General features: G+C 47.1%; 1 protein-coding gene and 1 pseudogene across 2 annotated transcripts; both read right to left on the reverse strand.

The window, feature by feature from the left end:
- Positions 1-334: 334 nt before the first annotated feature.
- CACNG7 (calcium voltage-gated channel auxiliary subunit gamma 7) lies at positions 335-21,369 on the reverse strand. Of its 2 annotated transcripts, XM_045847247.1 has the most exons (6): positions 21,244-21,369; positions 18,371-18,595; positions 17,641-17,727; positions 17,101-17,241; positions 2,037-2,182; positions 1,329-1,724 (listed from the first exon to the last, which is right to left on the reverse strand). In XM_045847247.1, exons 2-6 carry the CDS (start codon positions 18,564-18,566, stop codon positions 1,467-1,469), a joined length of 828 nt encoding a protein of 275 aa, XP_045703203.1. In that variant the 5' UTR covers positions 18,567-18,595; positions 21,244-21,369; the 3' UTR covers positions 1,329-1,466. The 2 variants fall into 2 exon arrangements, with proteins under 2 accessions (XP_045703202.1, XP_045703203.1); XM_045847246.1 differs by lacking the exon at positions 2,037-2,182 and having other exon boundaries at positions 335-1,724.
- On the reverse strand, positions 15,755-15,911 carry LOC123824215 (annotated as a pseudogene).
- Positions 21,370-22,231: the final 862 nt, after the last annotated feature.

The raw sequence follows: 22,231 nt of genomic DNA on the forward strand, positions 1-22,231 counted from the left end.
ATTGAGCAATTTGACAAATACCAATCTAACCTTATTCCCTGACCCTGGGGGCAGAGACCTGAACCCAGCACTCCATAGCCAATGCCCTCCCCCTGGGCAGGCAGAGACGTGTTTGAAATACAGTTTATTGAAGTTTCTGTTGGTATTTACATATGATACACGGTAAATAACAGAGCCAGGCCCCCCACCCACCCTCCCCCCCCCCGTAGCCCCCCTCCCCCCAGCCTCGTTAAAAATCGCTGCGTAAAGACAGGTTAACTGCTGCGGTCCCCCCTCCCCCCCTCCCACCTAAGATGCAAACTAAAAGCCCGCGTCCCTCCCCTGCCTCCCTCCCCCCCCCCACCCCGGGGGCCTTTCTGCTTCCGTGTACAACACTGTGCTACCTCGCCCCTCCTCCCCTAATACGGGGGGGTGGGCGAATTTCTGAGACGCCCCCAAATCTGTCCAAGGGGGAGGACGGACCCTTGAAAGAGGCCAGAGTTGGGGGTCTGAGATGGGAAGGGAAACTTCAATGAAAGGGAGTTGCCAGAAAATGGAAGACTTCGAGATTTGGGGGGTGTCGACCCCCGCTACTGTCTCTCCCTCCCCCGACGGAGCCTCGAGGGGGAAGAGGCGGGCACAGGTGTGGAAACAGCACGGAATTCCCTCACCCTAGGGTCTCCATCCTTGACGTGTGGTGTGTAGGTGAAAAGGAGGAAGGAGACAGTTAGAGGAGGAAGAGGAAGGAGAGGAGGGAGAAAGAGAAGCTAGGGTAGCAGAGAAAGCTAGAAGATTGGTTAGACAGCGCCCCCTGAAAGGCACGTAACCCTCAGGTGGCCAAGAAGAGCCCAGCCGGTGAGAAAGAAGGGGGTCTCCCAGTGGGGCCAGAGACACGTGTGGGAGGGACACCAGATTAACCATACCCACGGCCTACAGACACCGACCCACCCCGGGGCTGTGGGCGGAGCAAAGAAGCCCCCCACTGCACTCAAGAGCCCCCAGGGTGCGCAGGTGAGACGGAGCCAGGAAGGAGCATTAGGAGCAGAAGGGAGAAGAGGATGGTTGGCATTCCTGGCGGCTGCCGGACCCTACTCTCCAGCCCAGTGCCCCTGTGGGGAGGCAGCAGGTTGGGGGACTCCGGGGAGGTGGGCACCTGCACGGTAGAACCCAGTGAGTGACTTAGCTGGGAGGGCGGGGCCCGAGGAAGGGGCGTGGCCTCCGCAAAAGGGGGCGGGCAATCGAGGGAGTGGAGCGATCTGGAAGTAAACGGGCCCAATGAAGTATAAGGGCCAGGAAATGGCAGGGGCTATTGGAAAGAGAAAGGGGTATGGGGGTGGGCGTGGCTACTGGGCAGAGGGTGGGGCTAAAGTGTGGGCAGCACCCTCTAGGAGAAAGCCGAGTCCAGAAGAGACGCGAGGCAGGGGAGCTGCGTCGCAGGGAGACCCCTAAGGAGGAGGAGGAGGAAGGGAGCTCCGAGGGGCAGGGCCTCAGCAGGGCGAGGTGGAGATGTGCAGGTGGTCCGGGTACTTGATGGCGGGAGGGTAGTTCTGCGTCATCTGGATGGACACGTCGCTGGAGATGTCGGAGGGGCTGCGTCCGCGACGCCAAGCCTCGGGCTGCAGGAACTGGCCCGAGTAGTCGGAGCAGTCGCTGAGACGCGGGCGGTAGAAGGCCGGGTGCGGGCGGTACATCTCCTCCTCCGCGTAGCGCTTGGTGAACAAGTACACAGACATCACGCCAGCTCCCTGTGACAAAGCAGGGTCAGAGTCCCGGAGGCTGGTCTCAGGCTCTCTACCCAGAGTCTCACGACCCCCACGACCCCCAAGATTCCAGGCCTCCAGCTTCCTCCTTCTCCAGAACCCCAGGAGTCCAGGTCCCCACCCCCCTTTACCCTCGCAGGACCCCAGAAATCCAGGTCCCCAGCCCCCTCCTCCCCTAGGGCCTCAGCCACCACTCTTCTAGGGTCTATGCCCCTACCCCACCATCTCCTCTTCTCTTCCTCCTGGACCCGAGACCCCGCCCCATTCAAAGCTTTCATGTGGGCCCCAAGACATCACCTCTTTGAGTAGGAAGGAGGAAGCAGCGAAGGCAAAAGACCACCCGTAGCGATAGTGGAAATACTGCTCAGAGCTGCTGGGCCTGTTCATGACCTCGTCATTGATGCTGGAAATGTAGAGAACCAAGCCCACCACCAAGGAGAGGCCTGGGGGAGCAGGGGGTGCCCGTGGTCCATTAGCAATGGACCTCTTTCCCCAGCGCCGACCCTCCCACCACTGTCCTCTCCCTCTCCTCCCTACTGGGGTGTGAACTAACTTCCAGCATTTTTGTTGTTGTTGTTGTTGTTGCATTTTTTGATGCGTTCATTGGTTGATTTCTGTATGTGCCCTGACCAGGGATGGAACTGGCAACCTTGGCATATGAGGATGATGCTCTTACCAACTAAGCCACCCAGCTAGGGGCTAACTTCCTTCTTTTGAAGCCCCTTGTGTTCTGGGCCTTGGCTGGGTGCAGCAATCCCAGAAATGAATCGCCCTCCTTCTCCCCCACCCCAAGTTTGTATCCAGGAGCTCCCAGCGTCATTGGGAAAGGAAATTATGAAAGCTGGTCAACAGGCAGAGTCAGGGTCAAGGTCAGGGTCAGGGGAAGCCAAGAAAAGCTTCCTGGAAGAAGGACCTTTGCCCAAGTCCTACAGGAAGTGGATAAGAGTGCCTGTGATACCACTCTGGGCAGAGGGAACACCAAGGGCAAAGGCTTGGAGGCTGGCCTGAGCTGATCCGTCCATGTGGCTACAACATGGACCGCAGCCACAAGAGATGGGGTCAAACGGGGGGTGGGGGGGCAGGGGCACAACCATGGTAAGCCTCCCATGCCTGGCAGAGGAGCTCAGCCTTGATGCCCAGGACAGCAGAGAACCATGGAAGGTCTGGAGCAGAGGAATGACAGGACCAGATTGGAGAGTAGAAGATCATTTGGGGGCTGGTTGGTTTTGGAAAGAGATTGGAGGAGAAACACTGGAGTTGTATATTCCGGGGTGGGGGAAGGAGGAGGTCTGAGCTGAGTTATGGGTAATAATAGCAGCAACATCAATAATAATAACAATAACAACAACTGCTTATGTAGATCTTGCTCTGTGCCACCCACCATTCTCAGTGTCAAATATGCTTTAACTCATTCAAACTTTACAACGCTTTCGAGTCAGCACCATTTTTATCTCCATTTACAGATGAGGAAACAGAGGCTCATGAGGAAGGTGGAGAGGAGAGGTCTGGGTTGAAAATTTTTAGGAGGCAAATAACGCTTCCTCAAGATGATCTTTCTTTTTAACAGCAGCCACACTAAGGGTCCCTAATGAATCGATGTCATCCTTGTCAGCATCTTCCCCCTGAATCCTACGAATAGGATTGTGTGCCCATCGCCCTAGAATAAGTAGACATTCCTTCCACTGCCTACAACAGGGCTGTTTTTTGTATGGCCTCCTAGCTAAGAATGGCTTTTATGTAACTAAACTGTTTTAAAACGTCAAAAGAAGAATGATATTTTGTGGCACCTAAAAAGTATGCAATTGCATTTGGCAGTTTCTCAAAGTGTTAAAGCTGTGCCCTCACTGGCTAGCTCAGTTGGTTAGACCATCGTCCTGATACACCAAGGTTGTGGGTTTGATCTTCATGCAGAGCACACACAAGAATCAGTCCATGAATGCATAAATCAGTAGAGCAACAAATTTATGTTTTCCGTCTCCCCTTCCCTCTTTCTCTCAAAATCAATCAATAAAATTTTTTAAATAGGTAAAATAAAATGGACCTGTGACTCAGCAATTTCACTCCTTTGTGTCTACTCAAGAGACTCAGAAACATACGTCCACACTGAAACTTTCACCCGACTGTTTGTAGCAGCATTATTCGTAATAGCCAAAAAGTAGAAACAGCCTAAATGGCCATCAACTGGCATAACCAACCATATAAGAGAATATTATTCAGCCAGAAAAAGGAAGTACTGACTTTTGCTACCACAGGGATGAACCTAAAAAATATGGTATGTAAAAGAAGACCACATATTACATGGATGCATTTATATGAAGCATCCAAAACAAGCAAAACGATCGAGACAGAAAGTAGATTAGTGTTTGCCAGGGAATGGGGTAAAGGGGGATTATGACTGGCTGTTAAAAGGTGTGAAGTTTCTTTTGGGGGTGATGAAAATGTTGTCAAATTAGGTAATGGGGATGCCCACCCTTGTGAAAAAACATAGAATTATATGAATTTTAGGTTATATGAATTAGAATATCTCAATTTTAAAAGTCTAAGAATTTCAAATTTCAAGGTCCACAAGTAAAATTTTATTGGAACACAGCCAGTTTACTTACACATTGCCCGTGGCTATACAGGCGAAGTTCAGTGGCTGCAACAGATACAGTGAGGCCAGCAAAACTCTATTTATTGTCTGGCTTTCCTACAGAAAAACTTGACCAACTCCTGAACTATAATGCCCACATGGTACCAGCCACGCTCATCCCTGGTCACTCTCTCCTTGCTCCCTCTGCTTAAACCACATGAACTTCTCCTTCTTCCTTGAACACACCAAGCTCATTTCTGCCTCAGGGCTTTTGCACTTGCTCTTCTAGCTCCCTGGAATTCTCTTTCCCCAGATCTCTCTCTCTCTCTCTCTCTCTCTCTCTCTCTCTCTGTCACTTCACTTAACCCTCTCCTTCCTTATCACTTCTTTAGAAAGGCCTTCTATGATCTCTCTCTTGAAAAACAAGACAAAAAACAACAAAAACAAAAACAAAGCCATGCTCTATTATTCAAAGTAAGACAAAAACCTGTGAAAACTATGAGGGGCTACCATGTCTCATGCATCAGATCATCAAAAGTTAAAAAGCTTCACAACAACCCTAGCCAGCTAGTTCAGTTGGTTAGAGCATTGTTCCGATACGCCAAGGCTGTGGGTTCAATCTCCATTCAGGGCACATACAAGAATCAACCAATGAATGCATTAGCAAGTGGAAAAACAAATTAATCTCTCTCTCTAAACCAATCAATTTTTTAAACTGTTTTTTTGAGTTTCACATTTTTTTTCCTGGTGAGGCCAGGAGAATGAAAGCTCTTATATGTTCCTTGTGCAGCTGTACAATAACACAGCCCCCATGGAGGGGAGTCTGGCCATAACTAACAAAACCACACAGGTGTTTATCCTTTAACCTAGAAATCTCACTGCTAGGAATCTTCCCTGGAGAAATCTCTCCAATGAAGATATCTGTTTGATGAAAGCTTACAGGTACAAGTTAATTCACTGCGGCAGTCAGTGTTCATAATTGCAAAATATCAGAAACAACCCAGATGCCCTTGATTCATGAAATAATCTAGAAAACATCACATAGCAGAGTACTGAGCCACTGTGCAGTGAGAATGAAGTCAATCTCTGTGCACTGATGTGGATGGAGTTCAGTGATGGTTCAGACTATCTCACCACATTAAAAAAAAAAAGCACAGCCCTGTCTGCCATGGCTCAGTGGATTGAGTGCCAGCCTGTGAACCAAAGGGTCCCAGGTTCAATTCCCAGTCAGACAACATGTCTGGGTGGTGGGCCAGGTCCCCTGTAAGGGGTGCGTGAGAGGCAACCACACATTGATGTTTCCCTCTCTTTCTCCTTTCCCCTCTCTCTAAAAAATAAATAAATAAAATCTCTTTAAAAAATGCACAAAAGAGTGTACAGGATGCTGCTTTTAAGAAAAAAAAGAAGGGTACATAAGAACACATGTATGCATCTGTTTATTTTTGAAATATGAGACAAAGGAAAGAAAACAAATGCAGTTGATAACCTACTAGGGGCAGGTGAGAACAGGAAAGAAGTAAGCAATAGGGAGGAAGTGGCACTCCCCTGAGCTTTGACCTTTGCAACTATGCTAATATTTTGTGTATTCAAAAGATAATTTCAACAAGGATGGGGAAAAACTAAAGGTGAATGTGGACAAACATAAATAAAACTGACTTCACATCAAATGAAGAGTATCACCACAGGAGGGGGAAATTAATAATCCAGTAACTTATGAATAGAGTACTTTGATTATATATCTCAGTCCAAAGACAAGAAGATCATCAAAGAAATTTTGAACCTTACTTAATATGGTGGTTGTTGTTGTCATTAGTGGTCTAGGGGTAACAGTTCTGAAATTATTCTGATTACATTGTAGGGTTGAGTAAATGTGTAAATATGTTAATGTTTTGGGGAGCTCAAGTTCTCTTCTTTCTCTGAAAGAAGTAAGATATAAGTCAGAATAAGTTAAAGCAAGGAAGAAACCTCTGGGGCTTAGGTGCAATATAAGCTCCTATTTTACCAATATATATAATTTGCCAGCTTTCTCTCCTGAAAGATTCCAGAAGCAGTGACATCTCAGCAGCAATGAGCACACCTAGCACCCAGATTTTGGTCTCTAATATCACCCTGCACTATATAAGGAGCAGGGGCTCCTGGGAGAAATAGCTAATTTAAAGCCTGGGGAAGACATGTAAAAGTGTATTTGTGCCACAAAGTAAGGAAGTGCTCCAAACAAGAATGAAAGGAACGTGTCAAACAAGAACATGGGAACTAGCTGGAAAGGAATTCCTGATTATCCAACTGGGGGCAATTTGAGGATCAAATGAATACTAAAAGTAATGGCATTAAACATGCTGGATTTTTAAAAAGTGGGAATACATAATGATATATTATAAAGTCAATAACTAATCAAGGAAGAGAGAAAATTCTTATTTACAGAGTTAGAAAACACCATTTTGCAACCTTAGTGGTAATATTGGGATTTGCACAAGAATCATCAGTGGACACTGAATCACTGGATTGAATTTCCCCATGGAATAGCTACTAATTACAAAGAGATTATAAAGTCAGACAGAGAAAAAAACAAACACCATGATTCTACTTACGTGTGAAACCAAAATAACACAATAAACAAACAGAATGAGAACAGACTCATAGATACAGAGAACAGACTGATGGTTGCCAAAGGGGAGGGGTGCTGAGGGAATGGGTGAAAGAGGTGAAGTGATTAAGAAACACAAAAGGGTAGTTTTGGAACAGTCACGAGGGATGTAAAGCCAGCTCAAGGAATGCAGGTAATAATATTGTAATAACTGTATGGTGTCAAGTGGATACCAGACTTATGGAGGGAGGGTACTTCACAAGTTATATAAATGTCTAATCATTACATTGTACATCTGAAACTAATATAATATTGCATGTGAACTGTAACTCAAAAATAAAAAAAAGAGATTATATAAAGATTAAAAAAAAGCTTCCTCTATTGTAAAGGAACCTGGCAGACACCAACTTCACCAAGGGATGGAAGCTGACATCACCAGCAACGGGCAGACTGATGCCATGACCTTCCGATGACAGCCTGCCTCTACTTCACTTATGTAGCCTCCCTGCTGAGAATGTGTAACCTGAATCCACTCCTGCAGAAACTGGGGCATTGTACAGCACAACTGACTGCACTCTTCAAAGAGAGTTGACATGAAAGATAATTTTTTAAAGGCACAGGAACTATATAAAAGATGAAGAGACAAAAGAGACGCGACAAAGAAATACAGAGCATGATTTCAGACTGGATCCCAACTCAGGGTGGGGGAAGGCTATAAAAGACAGCACTGGGACAATTGGTGAAAGAGGCATATAGACTGTGTATCAGCTATAGGGTTGTGTAAAGGTTCAACTTCCTGAAGTCAATGATTGCACTGTGGGTAGAAAAGAAAGCACACTTGTCATAGGAGATACTTGCTGCAGGGCTTAAGGGTAAAGTGTTTATGATGTATAGTCAAGTGGTTTTAGAGATAGATACATAGATGATGTAAATATATGTTAGATATTAATAAATACAACAGAGATAAAATGGGTGAGGGAAAATGATAAAGCTTAATAGAGATAATTAATAATTGGATATAGATAGACGAGCCATGTATATGATAGAAAGCTAGATAGATGACAGAATTAATAGATGTAGATGACATAAATACATAGATGATAGATAGGTGATCAATGGAGATAGATCAATGGAGGTGGTCAATGGAAGTAGATAGATAAGTAGATAGATAGATAGATAGATAGATAAAAACAAATGTTCCAAAATGTTAAAAATTTATCTAAGTGAGCCCTGGCTGGTGTAGCTCAGTGGATTGAGTGTGAGCTGCGAACCAAAGGGTTGCTGGTTTGATTCCCAGTCAGGGCACATGCCTGAGTTGCAGGCCAGGTCCCCAGTGGGGGCCACATAAGAGTCAACCACACATTGGTGTTTCTCTCCCTCTTTCTCCCTTCCTTCCCCTCTCTCTAAAAATAAATAAATAAATATTTTTTTTAAAACTCAGTTTCTAAAAAAAATTGCTCTAAGTGAAAGCTATATGAGTTCACTGTATTTTTAAATTTTCCTGTAAGTTTAAAATTTGAATTATTTCCAAAATTTAAAATGTTTAAATAAAATAAGTATCCCCAAGATTTAGAAGTACACATTGGTAGTTACAAAATAGTCATGGGGGTGTAAAGTACAGCACAGGGAATACAGTCAGCAATACTGTAGTAACTGTGGATGATGCCAGCTGAGTACTAGAATTATCAGGGGGATCACTTTGTAGATTATATCAGTGTCTAATCACAGGGTTGTATATCTGAAACTAATATAATATTACACTTGATCTTAGCCAAAAGACCAAGAAGCGATAAAACTAATATAATATTGTACATCAACTATAATTTAAAAAATAGGTATTGCCAAACAGGATTTTTCCCCAAGGTGCCTAAGGGTTACCTGCAGATTATTTATTCATTGTAAAAAGAAAAATGCCCCATCTCAATGGAGAGCTCTGATGACCTCATCCTTTATCAAGCATTCAGACTTTGCACTACAACCCTGACTGGGTAGCTCAGTTGGTTTGGGCACCATCCCAATATGCCAAGGTTGTGGGTTCGAAGCTCGGTCATGGCACATACAAGAATCAACCAGTGAATGCATAAATAAGTAGCACAACAAACTGATGTTTGTCTGTCTCTCTCTCTCGCTCTCAAATCAATCAATCAATAAAAAATCATAAATTCAAATTTTGAATTACTCATGGTGAAACCACCTGAAGTAAAAAAATATAAAGAACACAGTTCCTCTGAATCTTCTTGCCAGACATTTTTAAGCTGAATCTCATCAATGTAAGGTAGTCTAGGCATAATTTTCATGTTGGCCAGACAAAACTACAGAAAATACAAAGGAAAGAGGAATAAATTAAATGATGCCACAAGGAACCAACCAAATCCAAGATGTGATAAATATCAAGCTGATAACACCAGAAGTAGTGATCAGTCTTAACACCTCAAGAAGAGATGACCAGACATTATGTGTCTCGTATAATACAGTCAGATGCAAACAGCACCACCTACCTATAAAATATTTTTGGAAAAAAAAAATCAAACCTGAACCTGGTCAATAGCAATGTTACAAGAAGATACAGGGATGGATGGGCACGTTAAACCATGACACAGGAACACAACTGGAAAAATCTAGAGCGTGAATGCTACAAGACAAATGACTAGATTCCTTCAACGAGTAAATGGCGAGGAAAAAACAGGAGAGGGACTGTTATAGACTAAAAGAGGCTTTGGAGATCTATCAGCCGAATGCACAAGTGGAATGAGGATCCCCACTTACCACAAAGTAACTGTAAAAAAGGCGTTTATGAGACAAGTGGGGACGTTGAACACTTCCTAGATATTAAATGATATTAAGCAGCTATTCTTAATTGTTTGGACATGATTATGGTGCTGCAGTTATGTTAAATAACAAAATGCTTATTTCTCAGAGAGACAGAAATGTTTGTGGGTAAGATGATTTAATGTGTGAGTTTGGCTTTGAAAAAATGTAGTGTAGTGTAGAGGGAAGGTATGGCAGTGTGGCTTAAAAAAGGACTCACCATATGTTGATAATTGTTGAAACTCAGTGAAGGATGCATGGCATTTCGTTACACTATTCTTTCTATATTTTTAAAATGAAGTACATTTTAAAAGTCACTGTTGTAAATAAAATAGTGGGAGAAGTCGTCTGAAGTAACAGAGACATTAACCAAATACTATATGTGAAACTGGATTAAATGTGGTCCTGGGGCAAAGCTGTAAAAGCCATCTTTTTTAAAAAAAATTTACTGTTTTTGGCCATGTACAACGCGCACATTTTTGCCCAAATTTTTGAGGGAAAAACAAGGATGTGCATTATACATGGGTAGTACTAGTTTCATATCTATATAAATGTTTTTAATTCTTTTATTCATGCTTATGAGTTATAGGTATAACTCTAGAAAGCAATAATGATATCCATATGCAAAATAATACTCTGGAATATGATTACCAGTTTTATATATAAGTAAAAAATTGAATTAAAAATTAAAATGAAAGTTTTTTTTCCTGGAAGTTTGGGCCAAAAACGTGGGTGTGCATTATACATGGCAAAATATGGTGTTGATTTTTTTAGAGAGAGGAAGGGAGATAGAGAGAGGGAGAGAGAAACATCAATTTGTTGTTCCATTTATTGATGCATTCATTGGTTAATTCTTGTATGGGCCCTGACCGAGAATCAAACACACAACCTTGGCATATCAGGGTGACACTCTAACCAACTGAGCTCCTCAGCCAGGGCTAAAAGGCATTTTTGAAACCACTGTGACAGTTTAAAGATGGAATGAATTACATTATAGAATTATTGTAAAATTTCTGGGTGTGATAATGGTGCTAATGTTACATAGAAGCATGTCCTTACTGTTAGAGATGCATACTGTTATAAAATGTTTAGAGGTAAACTGTCATGGTGTCTGCAGCTTACTTTCAATTTTGTAAGGCCAAAGAAATGTGTTTGTGGTAGTAGGAGGAGGAGGAAGAGGAGAGAGAGAGAGAGGATACAGCCAAAAATTAGCAAAATGCAGGATCTATTTGGATGTAGGTGGGAGATGGTATGACAGTGTTCATTCATTGTACCATTATATAGGTTTTAAAGTTTCCACTAAAAAATTCAGAGTGACTCAGGTGAGATAAAATAAGGACCCTCCCCCATCACTCACCTTCCCCTTAACCTACTTCATTTTTCTTCATAGCACTTATTACCACCTGACACGACATTTTCCACTTATTTGTATTTTTTTTTGCCACACATCTCTCCCACCCCTGCTAGGATGCTTGAAACCAGTCTACCTTGTCCCCAACTGCTAGCATCCCAACATCTAGCAAAGATCCAGCACAAATAAAGACTGGTTGAATGAATTAATATACTTGCTTCACAATGAACTTCCACAAGAGCTCATAGTTGCTTCCCTATTTTAATCCACTCTAACTCCCACCATTTCTCAACCTCCTCTAAGAATTAACCTTTTCTTGCTCTGAACTTCCACAATACTTTGAACTTCTTCTAGTATCCCATAATTTTTTTTAAAGCTTTGGTGAAGGAATCAAGAGATTCCATTCTTTTTTTTTTAAGATTTTATTTATTTTTAGAGAGGGAAGGGAGGAAGAGAGAGAGAGAAACACCAATGTGCAGTTGCTGGGGGCCATGACCTGCAACCCAGGCATGTGCCCTGACTGGGGATCAAACCTGTGATGCTTTGGTTCACAGCCCCATGCTCAATTCACTGAGCTACACCAGCCAGGGCGTATCCCGTAATTTTAATGTTCAAACAAGAGGGGGCCCATGATGTGTTACACAGGGGAAAAGGCATCTGAGGTTAAGTCTTGACAGGTGAGCAGGTTTCTGGGAAAGGAATACCAAAGGCAGCCCTGAACCACACTCACTTGGGCACCCTAGTCAGGTGCAGGGGTAACCTTCATTCCGCTCTCTCTCTTCCATCAAGGATTCCCAGTCATCAAGTAATGTCCATTTTACTTCCTGAATCTCTCATGAATCTACACCACTTTTGTTAACCCAAGTCCTCTGACCCAGCTAAGGTTACTTCTATGTCTGTACCACCCCATCCCCTTGTTTTAGGAACAGATTCTTTCTAAAACTCATACTGGATTCTTTTTTCTTTTCTTTTCTTTTCTTTTCTTTTCTTTTCTTTTCTTTTCTTTTCTTTTCTTGTTGAAACTCTTTCCCTGGCTCCTTGCTATACACAGGAAAAGGTATTAATTTTACTGTCTGAGATTCAAGGCTCTTTATGATCCGATCCCTGCTAACTACACCTGCCTCACTTTAAGTACCATGATTCATATAACAGTTCTAAATAAAAAACATTCTCCATCAGGAGAGAGAGGAGCAGGAACTGATGAGAAAAAAACCCCACAAACATTTACAAATACACACGTTTTGATTGTGGTTTTGCTTTTGGTCATTGAAAATTAAATAAAAATAATGTCAGAAGGTAAATTATTTTTGTCATTCTCCTTCCTGGCCATTTCACAATGGCTCTTGTTCTCTAAAAATAACCTTTTCTCCCTTCTTATTTTTCTCCTTCCCTTTTTTTCTGTAACCCAACCCTCTCCCTACCCTCTCCACTGTATCTCTTCCAGAATTCTTAGAGCTCAGTAGGCAAGAATCGCCTACATTCCAAGAGGAATAGAGACACACCTCGGCTTTAGAACAATACCGTTTCAGGACCATGGAGAGCGGCACCCGCGTCGACCTGAGTCTTAACTGCTTTTGGGGTCTTACCACACGCTGTTAATTCAATATCCTTGCAAATCACTGCCTTCTCTTTCTTCACAAGAAAAAATACCCCTCCCTCTTTCAGTATCATCAGCTTGGATGTCACCTCCCGTTGGAATCCCGGTCACTCCCACCCTCCCCACCACTCTTCTGTGTTAGGTGAATACATCTCCCCTTTCCCAGCATGCCCTGAGCTATCCTTATCCCTCACCCGGTCTACAAATATTTCAGTATGTACTTTGTACTAGCAACTCAATATAGGATTGGCAGATGTTTGTAGAGCTCTCTGAAGCTCGGAAATTACATTCCAGTGGGAGGGGACTGAAAACAAGATGACTGACAACAGCAGTCGTGCTAAGAAACAATAATCAAACAAGGAATAGGATAGCAGAGGGAGCAAGGCATTACATATTGTTGTCAGAAAGAAGAAACTCTGAAGAGGGAATATCCCTGCCCTGTGAGAACCAGGGAGAAGAGACTTACAAGTACAGAAGCATAGTGATTGTAAAAATCCTCAACTGGGCTGAGATTTGCATTTTTGAGGAGTAGCAGGAGGCGAGTGTGTCTGAAGTTATAAGCAAAGGAGAGTGTCAGTGGGTTAGGAAATGAGGTCACAGATCTGAGCAGTAGCCGAACCATGAAGGGCCAGCAGAAGGAGTTTGGACGTACTCTAAGTGTAATGGGAATTCATCAAAGCACTCAAGACTTCAAGTGATGTGTGACATTTAAGCTTTGATGAATGTGCAGTTGGGGGCTGTTTGGGGAGTAACTGCATGTGGACTCTCACTTAGGATTCAGCCGTGTTGTCTCCAGGGCCCAACACAGAGCCTGGTATGTAGGATGTCTCTGTAAATGTTTGACAAGTGAATAAATGGGCACATGCCTAGAACATGTTTTTGAGGATCAGGGGTTAATAGGGGCCATGCCCAGAAAGCATGCCTTTTATGACCTGGAAAAGGAAAATCAATGCTACACCAGCCTCCTCATCCCATCTCTCACCAGACCCAGTCAGCCAACTGATTCTATATTGATTTTTCTGTCAATATTCTTCCCTTTCAAAGTCATGCAATTGCCTTTATCCTCCTGGCCCTGGCTCAGCTCAAACCTTATTGCTCAGACCACTGCATAAGCCTCCTCCTTGGTTTGCTCATCTTCCTCTAGTCCATCCCCAACACAGCTCCCTGAGGGATGTTTAATGCCCAGTGTGACCCTATCCCTCTCCTGTCCCAGCACTTCCATTGCTTTTCCCAGGACTGAATGTCAACTCTACCACTTGTCAGACCTCAGGCAACTCCTCTCTCTCTCCCTCTCTGTTCTCATAGGGAACATGAGGTGGTTGTACCAGATCATTTTGCTCCAAGATCTAAGATATTGGTACTATTTCCATCCTTTCCACTCCCTTTTAAATCACCTTCATTTTTATGATTTTTATGGGACAGTATAGTGCCGCAGTGAAAAGCCTGGGTTGCAATCCACCTTCCATAATGGAGCAGCTTAACTTTGACTGTTTCTGTTTCCTCAACTGGAAAATGAGAATAATAACGCTGTCTGCCTTGCAAGGTGAAGAAAAAGCACATAGAATTTTCCCAAGAATTTTCCCAAACCATGGCCCTGGATAAAGCATTTATTGTTACGGTGGTGGTTGTTACTAAAACTACCATGTGTTGAGCAGTTATTGTCACAGACCAGCCACTGGGTTGGCCCTTCACAACCATGACCTAGACCAGGGGTCAGCTAACTATAATTTGTCCCACCACGTGATTTTGTATGGTCTGTGAGCTAAGTGTGGTGTTTACATTTGTTAATGGTATGAAAAAACAAAAACAAAAAATATTTCATAACCCATGAAAATTGCATTGAATTTGCATTTTAGGGTCCATAAATAGTATTATTGGAACACAGCAGCCATGCCCTCTGCTCTACCTCTGGTTGCTTGGGCACTACAACCCAACAGCTCACAAAACCTGAAATATTTGCTATGTAAAGTTTGCCAACTTCTGCCCAAGATCTGTTTTCTCAGCAACTCCACCAAGGGAAGCTGTAACACATACAGTAACTGTTGGGATTTGAACCCCATTCTTTCCAGGTTCACAGCAACATATGCCTTCAGGCACCACACCCACAACCTTGAAAGTACATGATGGAGCCCTGACTGGTGTGGCTCAGTGGGTTGGGTGTCACCCTGTGAACCAAAAGGTCACCTGTTCAATTCCCAGTCAGGACACATGCCTGGGTTGTGGGCCCGGTCCCCGATTGAGGGCATGTGAATGTTCCTCTCCCTTTCTTTCTACCTCCCTTCCTCTTTCTCTAGAAATAAATAAAATCTTTTTTTAAAAAAGTACATGATGGTCCTGGCTGGTGTGGCTCAGTGGCTTGAGCACCAGCCTGCAAACCAAAGGGTCATCAGTTCGATTCCCAGTCAGGGCACATGCATGGGTTACAGGTCAGGTCTCCAGCATGGGGCATGCTACAGGCAACCACACATTGATGTTTCTCTCCCTCTCTTTCTCCCTCCCTTCCCCTCTGTCTAAAAATAAAAATAAAAACAAATAAAATATTTTTTAAAACAAGTACATGATGGATACCTTGGGGTGGGTAAACAGGCCATAGTCCATGATATAAACTTGAGGAAGGGGTTCAGTCCCCTTCAGATTGTTACATCAAAGGCCTGACTTCCAGCCCCGACAGCACCACTGATCCTCAAGGTCCTGGTGCACTGGCACGAGCATGGTTTTTGTGATGAGAAAGCCCTCACTTCTAACCCCAGCCCTGCCATTGACTAGCTAGGTCACCTCTCCTGTTTCCACTGCTGTGAGCCGCAATCAATGGGATTTTCTTTCAAATGTTTTGGGTGGATTAAATAAAGTCTCCATGCCCCACTTTCTCTCTCTCTAGGCCACTATGTTTTTTGTCATCTGAAAAAAAGGATGAGACCTTTTGCTCTGACACTCCGGGATGGTGAGATCCTACATGTCTTATTTTAGCTCAGTGTCTGGCTGTACACGCGGTGGTTCAAGTTCACACAGAGGTTGCATCCTGGTTTCCCTGGATAAAGTCTTGTCAGTCTCAGTTAGAGGCACAATGGAGGTTTAGCCTAGAGGAAGCTGGGCGAGGAGCAGGAAAGGGACCGCGGGAAGCGATATTCAAAAATTCACCTTTAATTATTTGCAGAGCCACCTCTAAAGGGGGAGCTAAGTGGAGGTCCCAGGGGACAGAATATTAAACTGGTAAAAACAGATCTCTATCCTTGATCTTAGCCAAAAGGCTGAGAAGCAATCAATACCCAGGGGAAAGAATAGAAATGAGATGTACAACAGGGTTTGTTCATAAAATATCAACTGGATTAAAAGGACCCAGATGGAGTTAAATTAAGTTATGTTGAATTAATTTGAATTGAACTGAAGAATTGAGTCAGAATAGATTGGGGTCAGTTAGAGTAGATGGATGGAGTTAAATGTGTCAGAGCTGAGTTGATCTAGGCTGACTTTACTTGACTGGGACTGAAGTAGACCAAATAGAGCTGCAGTTTGGATGAGGGGAACACCAAAAAGGATTCTACTCTAGAACTCAGGACACTTGAGTCCCCGGGGCACCAGCTTATGCTTGTGTCTTAGGCAAATCTGTGCACAATTCTGGGCCTCAGTACCCCCATTTTATTCAGTGAGTGCTAATAATAACCCCCAGGCAGAGATGTTATGAAAAAGGATTTGAGATCACTCATAGCTAAAAAAATAAAAATAAAAATAACTATGGCACAGGTTGGGTGGCTCAGTTGATTGGAGAGTTGTCCTCATACACACCAAGGCTGTGTGGGTTTCATCCCCAGTCACAGCACATACAAGAATTAACTGATGAATGTATATATAAGTGGAACAACAAATCAATGTCTCTCTCTCTCTCAAATCAATAAAGAAAATTTTTAAAAAAAGCTATAAACACATACTGAACTCTAGCTAATGGCATGCATAGTGAAGTATTTAGGGTAAAGTGTAATGATGCCTCAACTCACTTTGAAATGCATAAAAAATCGTGAGATAAATAACAATAAGATAGGTAGAAATATAGCTACATGAACAGATACAGGACAAAGCAAGTCTAGTTATATGGCGATGGCTGCTCTAAGTGGTAGGTCCACAGGTGTTCACTCCAAAATTTTTCACCTTTTCTTTTTGAAAAATTTTCAGACAAAATACTCCACAGGAAACAAGGAAACTTATAACCTGTTATCACCTCCCAGGGTTGTGGGGATCACCACAGAACCTGGCACCTAACTAGCACCTAATGAGCATTCACTATGATTCGGTCCCATGTGAAATAGGCGCTTCCCTTTCCCTCTCACCCAGGAGAAAAGTGGGGCTCAGAGAGGTTCTGCAGCTCCTTCAGGACTGCACAGCAAGGAAGAGGGACTTCGGGCTCTTGCTACCTAAAAGAGCCCCCCAGCCCGTAAGTCCTTTCCTTGGGCTCACCCGATAGGATGAAGAAGATGCCAGAAACGAAAGCCAGAATGGTCCTCTGCGGGCGGATGTGGCCGATATTGCTGATGACGAAGGCGGTGAACACGAGGAAGAGACTGACCATGGGGAAGGGGGTGGCTGTGCGCACTGTCTCTGGGGGAGGGGGAGAGAAGGGGTGAGGGGGACAATCCGCAGGGACACCTCCCCATTCCCCGGACCTCTCCATTTCCACCATCTCCCTGTCCCTTTACTTTGGGTGGTTTCTCCCCTCTCTGCAGATTCTTCCCAAGTCTGGTATTTCCACTGCAGACTCCACCCCTTTACTCAGACTACACCTCTTTGGCCTGACCCAACCCCTTTCCTGTTGGCTCCACCAACTGACTAGGCCCCGCCCCTTCAACTCGACTCCTCCCCCTTACCCAACCACCTTGCCTTCTCTCCAGTCTCCACTCTTGCCATTTCGCCCTACCCCTTTCCTGGTCCTGCCCTTTCTCCCAGGACCTGCCCTGTGATCCTGCCCCCTTGTTGCCTAGGCCCCCTGCTTCCCCTCACTCAGAATATTCTCCGTGTTCTCCGTCACCAAGTTGATCTCCGGTTCAAGAAAATATTCCGAGGCCACGCAGCGACCCTTCTCCCGACCTGGGGGGACGGTAAGAAAGTAGCGCTGGGTGAGATGATCCTAAGCTCTGGAGAGGCAGTCAGGGGCACGATGCACAGTGGGGAGACCCCAGGATGGCAATGGCTTAGTCCAAGGGTTACAGAAGGGGATGAGCAGGAGGTCTGGGAGTTCCTGGTGCCAGCTTTCCTAGAGACCAGACCCATGGATGGAGGGCAGGGCTGGAACCCTGGGTCCCAAATGAGGAGGGGCTGTGGACCAGGTCTTCTAGGTCCCTAAAGAAAATAAGGTAGTGATTGACAGGGTCCTTGAAGGAGGGGTCTCTGTGATCTCTGGGAAACACAGATTTTTCTACCCTGTCCATTCAGCAATGCAGCTGTCCAGGGAACAAGTTCTGAACCTAGATTGCCATTTCTGAGGGGGAGGGGGACTCTGAGGTTCCTAGGGGGTTAGGGACCACAAGACTGTGTGAGCTCTAGCACTCCTAGACCCAGGCAATAGAGGGCTAGAAATTGGGTCTCCATGTAGGAATTTGACACTTCAGGACAGAAACAGGATCAGTTTCTGGATTTCTGGAGCCCAAGAGACCGAACTAAGGATCAGGACTTTCGGATCCCACCCAGGCAAGGCAGGGACAGTTGAGTGGAGGGTGGCTGCGGTCTGTACCTGCGAAGAAACACACGCGCCAGAGGCCGGCGTGCAGCGCCATCTTGACCTCCGTGGTCTGGTTCTGTGGCAGCACCGTCCCCTCCTCCATGTATAGCCAGTAGTCAGTGCTGACTGCGATGCCCACAAGCAGAAGGCCACACGCACCAAACACGCTGCTCAGCAGGGTCAGGGCGCGGCTGCTGCAGTGACTCATCCTCAGTGGCGGGGGGCGCCCTGCGGGGCCTGAGGGACCGGAAGCTGCCTTGGGGAGACCTGATAGGACCAACTAGAGTCCTCACCCCCATGCATTCAGCTGGGACACTGGACTCGGACTAAGACACCAATCCCCAAACCTCTCAAATCTGACGTCTGTGTCCTGACCCATGATTCCCTCCCTGGATTTGAACCAGTGACACCAATTGTTGACCTTCAACCCTAGAACTGGCCTTCCCAAACCTGACACTTGTGCTCTGGCTCTGGATCCTGATCAGAGACCCCACACCCGACACCACCCCCCCCCAAATCCCAGGATAAGATTTCCAACCATAATCTTCAGCCCACATCCAGGGACTGAACCTCAGCTCCAACTGTGTGTCTGGACCTGCGTGCCCAATGTCACAACTTCAACTAGAAATTCAGTTTCTAGATTCTCAACCCCAGAGCCAAGCCCTCCAGCCTGAACCGCATGCCCTGACCCGAGACCTTGACCACAGACATTAGACCCCACCAGAATCCCTAACCAGGAGCCTGGGCCCATGACTCAGAAGCTATTATGGTGATCAGGTGCTCCAAAACCAGGGCCGGGAACACAGCCCCAACCTTGACTTTGTGCCTTGATGCAAGCCACAAACTTTGAATACAAGACTCCAGCAAGGGCCTGTGACCTCATCACTCAGCCATGACCTAGGTCTCTGAACCCTGAGTGTTGAAACATCAACACTGGATGGTGAGCAATGTAACCTGTGTAGAAGCCCTAACCCAGGCCACCCAATCCTGAGTCTGTCTGCTGATCCTTTCTCTTTGGACTCTGTCCCTGAATGGAAAGCACAAGTCCCCCAAGTGGGTCACCAACGAAGGGCCCTAATTCCATACCCTAGCCTCAGTCTCCTGACCTCAGGCTTCCCTCAGACCTTGAGCAGAGGCCCCCACTTAAGTGTAATCTCTTAGACTCATATCTTGATCCATAACACCCAATTCTAACACCAAGAACATGACCCATGACCTTCTGACTCTGATCCTGTGTCTTGACTTCCATTTGGTACCCTAATCTGAGATTCCAGAACCTTAATGCCCTCCAACATCAAGCCCAAGCAGGCCCCTGAACCTGGGATGCTGGATCCCTAAACACTGGGCCCAGAAACCTGGAGCCAGGATTTTGAATAAAGACTCCCGAATATCAAAACAATGATCTGGGAACCCGCCCTCCACCCCCAAGTCAGCACTCTAACCAGAGCTCTCCAGTCAAACAAGTGACCTTCCTTCACGCTAGGGATCAGTCCTCTGAACTCTTAAACCCCCATCAGGAAGACCAGGATCCCATCTCCCTAGTCTTCCATTGTTTGACCCCAAAATTCCCTACCAGAGGTTCTGGGCCCCACTTCTCATGCTAGGGCTCTGATCACCAAAACACTGGATGCTTAAACAAGAGATCTCCTCTTCATAGCTGCCCCCTCCCCGCTCCAATCAGGAATCTGGAGATTCCAACTAGGATGCTCCTCATCCCTTATCCAGCACCCTCACCCCCACCATGAGCTTTTCCCTAAACAACCCCATGATTTGGGAGACTCAATATGGGATCCCCAACCAATCTCAACCAGAGACCTCTACACCTCTGAATATCAGAGTCCCCATCATCTTTTTAACTATGAAGGTTAAGATCCCTAAACACTTCCCAACAAATGCAGCCAAGATTTGAGACACCACTTTTTAAAAAACAGAATGCTGGTAGCCTTGAAACTCTGTTCCCACCCCAATAAGGAGTCAGACAACTTTCGCCACTACTCTCATTTCCCCAGCCAGTGCCCCTCCTCCCCGCCCCCAGCCTCCTGGAGGACTCGGGGACCCGAGTGTGGCAGAGCTCCGACCAGCTTTTCTTCCCATCCCCCGTCCCGTGGCTCCAGGGCTCGACCGCCAGCTGCCCGCTCCTCCTCTAGCCTGCTCAGCTCGGAAACAAGCCTCAGAAACCCAGTTACCCTGATTGCCTTAGCTCAGGTAGCTGACCTCAGCTCCCGCCATTGGCGCCTCCGACTCCAGCGGGGACCCGGCTCACAGTCACTCAGCTCGCTTTCTCGTTGGAAACCCCCTCCTTCACGGCTCCGATTCCTCCTCACTCTCCGTGGCCCGCCCAGCCCTCTACACTCTCCGCCAGCTTCCAACCTCTCTCCTTTGGGACCCTCTCTGCCCAGGCCTGGAGCCTCCTTCTCATCCTTTTCCCCAGAGTCTCCTGGATTGGAGCATGCGGATCCCCAGGGTCCCCTCCTGCAAACCCAAGTCCAAACTCCATCTCCCTTCGACCTCACGGGGGACAGACCCCCGCTTTCCGGGAACCCCTTCTCAGACTCACATCCTGCTCTAAGCGGACGAGATCCTCCCGCTGCGCCAGGACCGCCTCCCTCGAGGACCTGGTTTGCACCCTCCCCAGAGCGCACGGTCTCCGCGGCTCAGACCCGACGAGTATAGTTGCCCCGCTCCGGACCCTCGGACCCCGTCCTCCCTAGGCCCCAACGTCCCTGCATGCCCCATAGCCTCCCGAAGTCGGGCGTCCGGGCCGCTGGAATGCCACCCCCCGGGGCCACACAGGCCTCTTTTAGCCCCAGCCCCTGCCCCCCAGCCACCTCAAGGGGAACCCCCGCCCCCCACACCTCCTTCCAGGACCCTCCCCTCACGCTCACCTCGCTCAGGGCTGGGGGGACGCTCCGGGCCGCGGGCCCCGCAGCCGCATGACCGGCCCCGCGGCTTCCCCCGGCCACCGCCGCCGCCGCCACCGGGGTCGCCGATGCCCGCGCCCCCCGCCCCCGCCCCGGAGCCCGGCGTCCCGGCCCCCTGGTCTCCCACCCCCCACCCCCCGCGCCCGCGGCCTCACTCGGCGGACGACGCCGGGAGCTGGGACCGGCGGCCGCTCATTGGTTGCCGCGGAGGAGGGGAGGGGCGCAGAGGGGGGAGCAAGGATGCGGGAGGGAGGGTGACGGGCCTGGAGAATGGGGGGTGGCAGGGAGGGAGAGGGTAGGAACCGAGCGGAGCGCCGACAGGAGCAGGGGCGCCCGGAGGGCTGGGAAACAGCGGAGAGAGGACTAGACGCACCCAGACCTCGAGGCTGAGCAATCCTGAGACTCGCAGGTCTGGAGACGAGGAAACACAGAGGTGGCCTGAGAGTGAGAGAGAGAGAGAGAGAGAGAGAGAGAGAGAGAGAGAGAGAGAGGTGGGGCAGAGAGTGGGTCCCAGGCCCCTGCTCCCCAGGCTCGGAGACTCTGGGGCGCTAGAAGTGAAGAGGTCAGGCAGCAGAGGCAGAAAGAGGCACGGGGCGCTCAGAGGCCTTGGGCTGAGAGACGCTGAGACCCAGACACCTTGAGCCAGGCAGAGAGACAGAAAGACAGAAGGAGGGACAGAGACAGACAGAGAGAGACCCTGAGAGGAGAGACAACAGGGGCAATCCTTGGGGTCCCCTGATGAGGACTGGGGCTCTGGTCGGGCCTGGGGCGGAGCCTGGGGTCTGGACGGCTGGAGGAAGCGAAAGGGGGCGTCCCAAGCCTGGGTCCCCAGAGCAGCAGGCGGGCGCAGAGAGAAGCCGGGTCCTGCAGCCGCCGCGGAGCCGGGAGCGGGGCCAGCACCCGCCCCCCCCCGCCGTGATGTCAGCGGGGCCACTCTTAAAGGGGCAGGCCG

The sequence above is a fragment of the Phyllostomus hastatus genome, unplaced genomic scaffold, assembly GCF_019186645.2.
Source record: "Phyllostomus hastatus isolate PE091 unplaced genomic scaffold, TTU_PhHast_1.1 phas_contig_549, whole genome shotgun sequence".
NCBI classification, from domain to species: domain Eukaryota; kingdom Metazoa; phylum Chordata; class Mammalia; order Chiroptera; family Phyllostomidae; genus Phyllostomus; species Phyllostomus hastatus.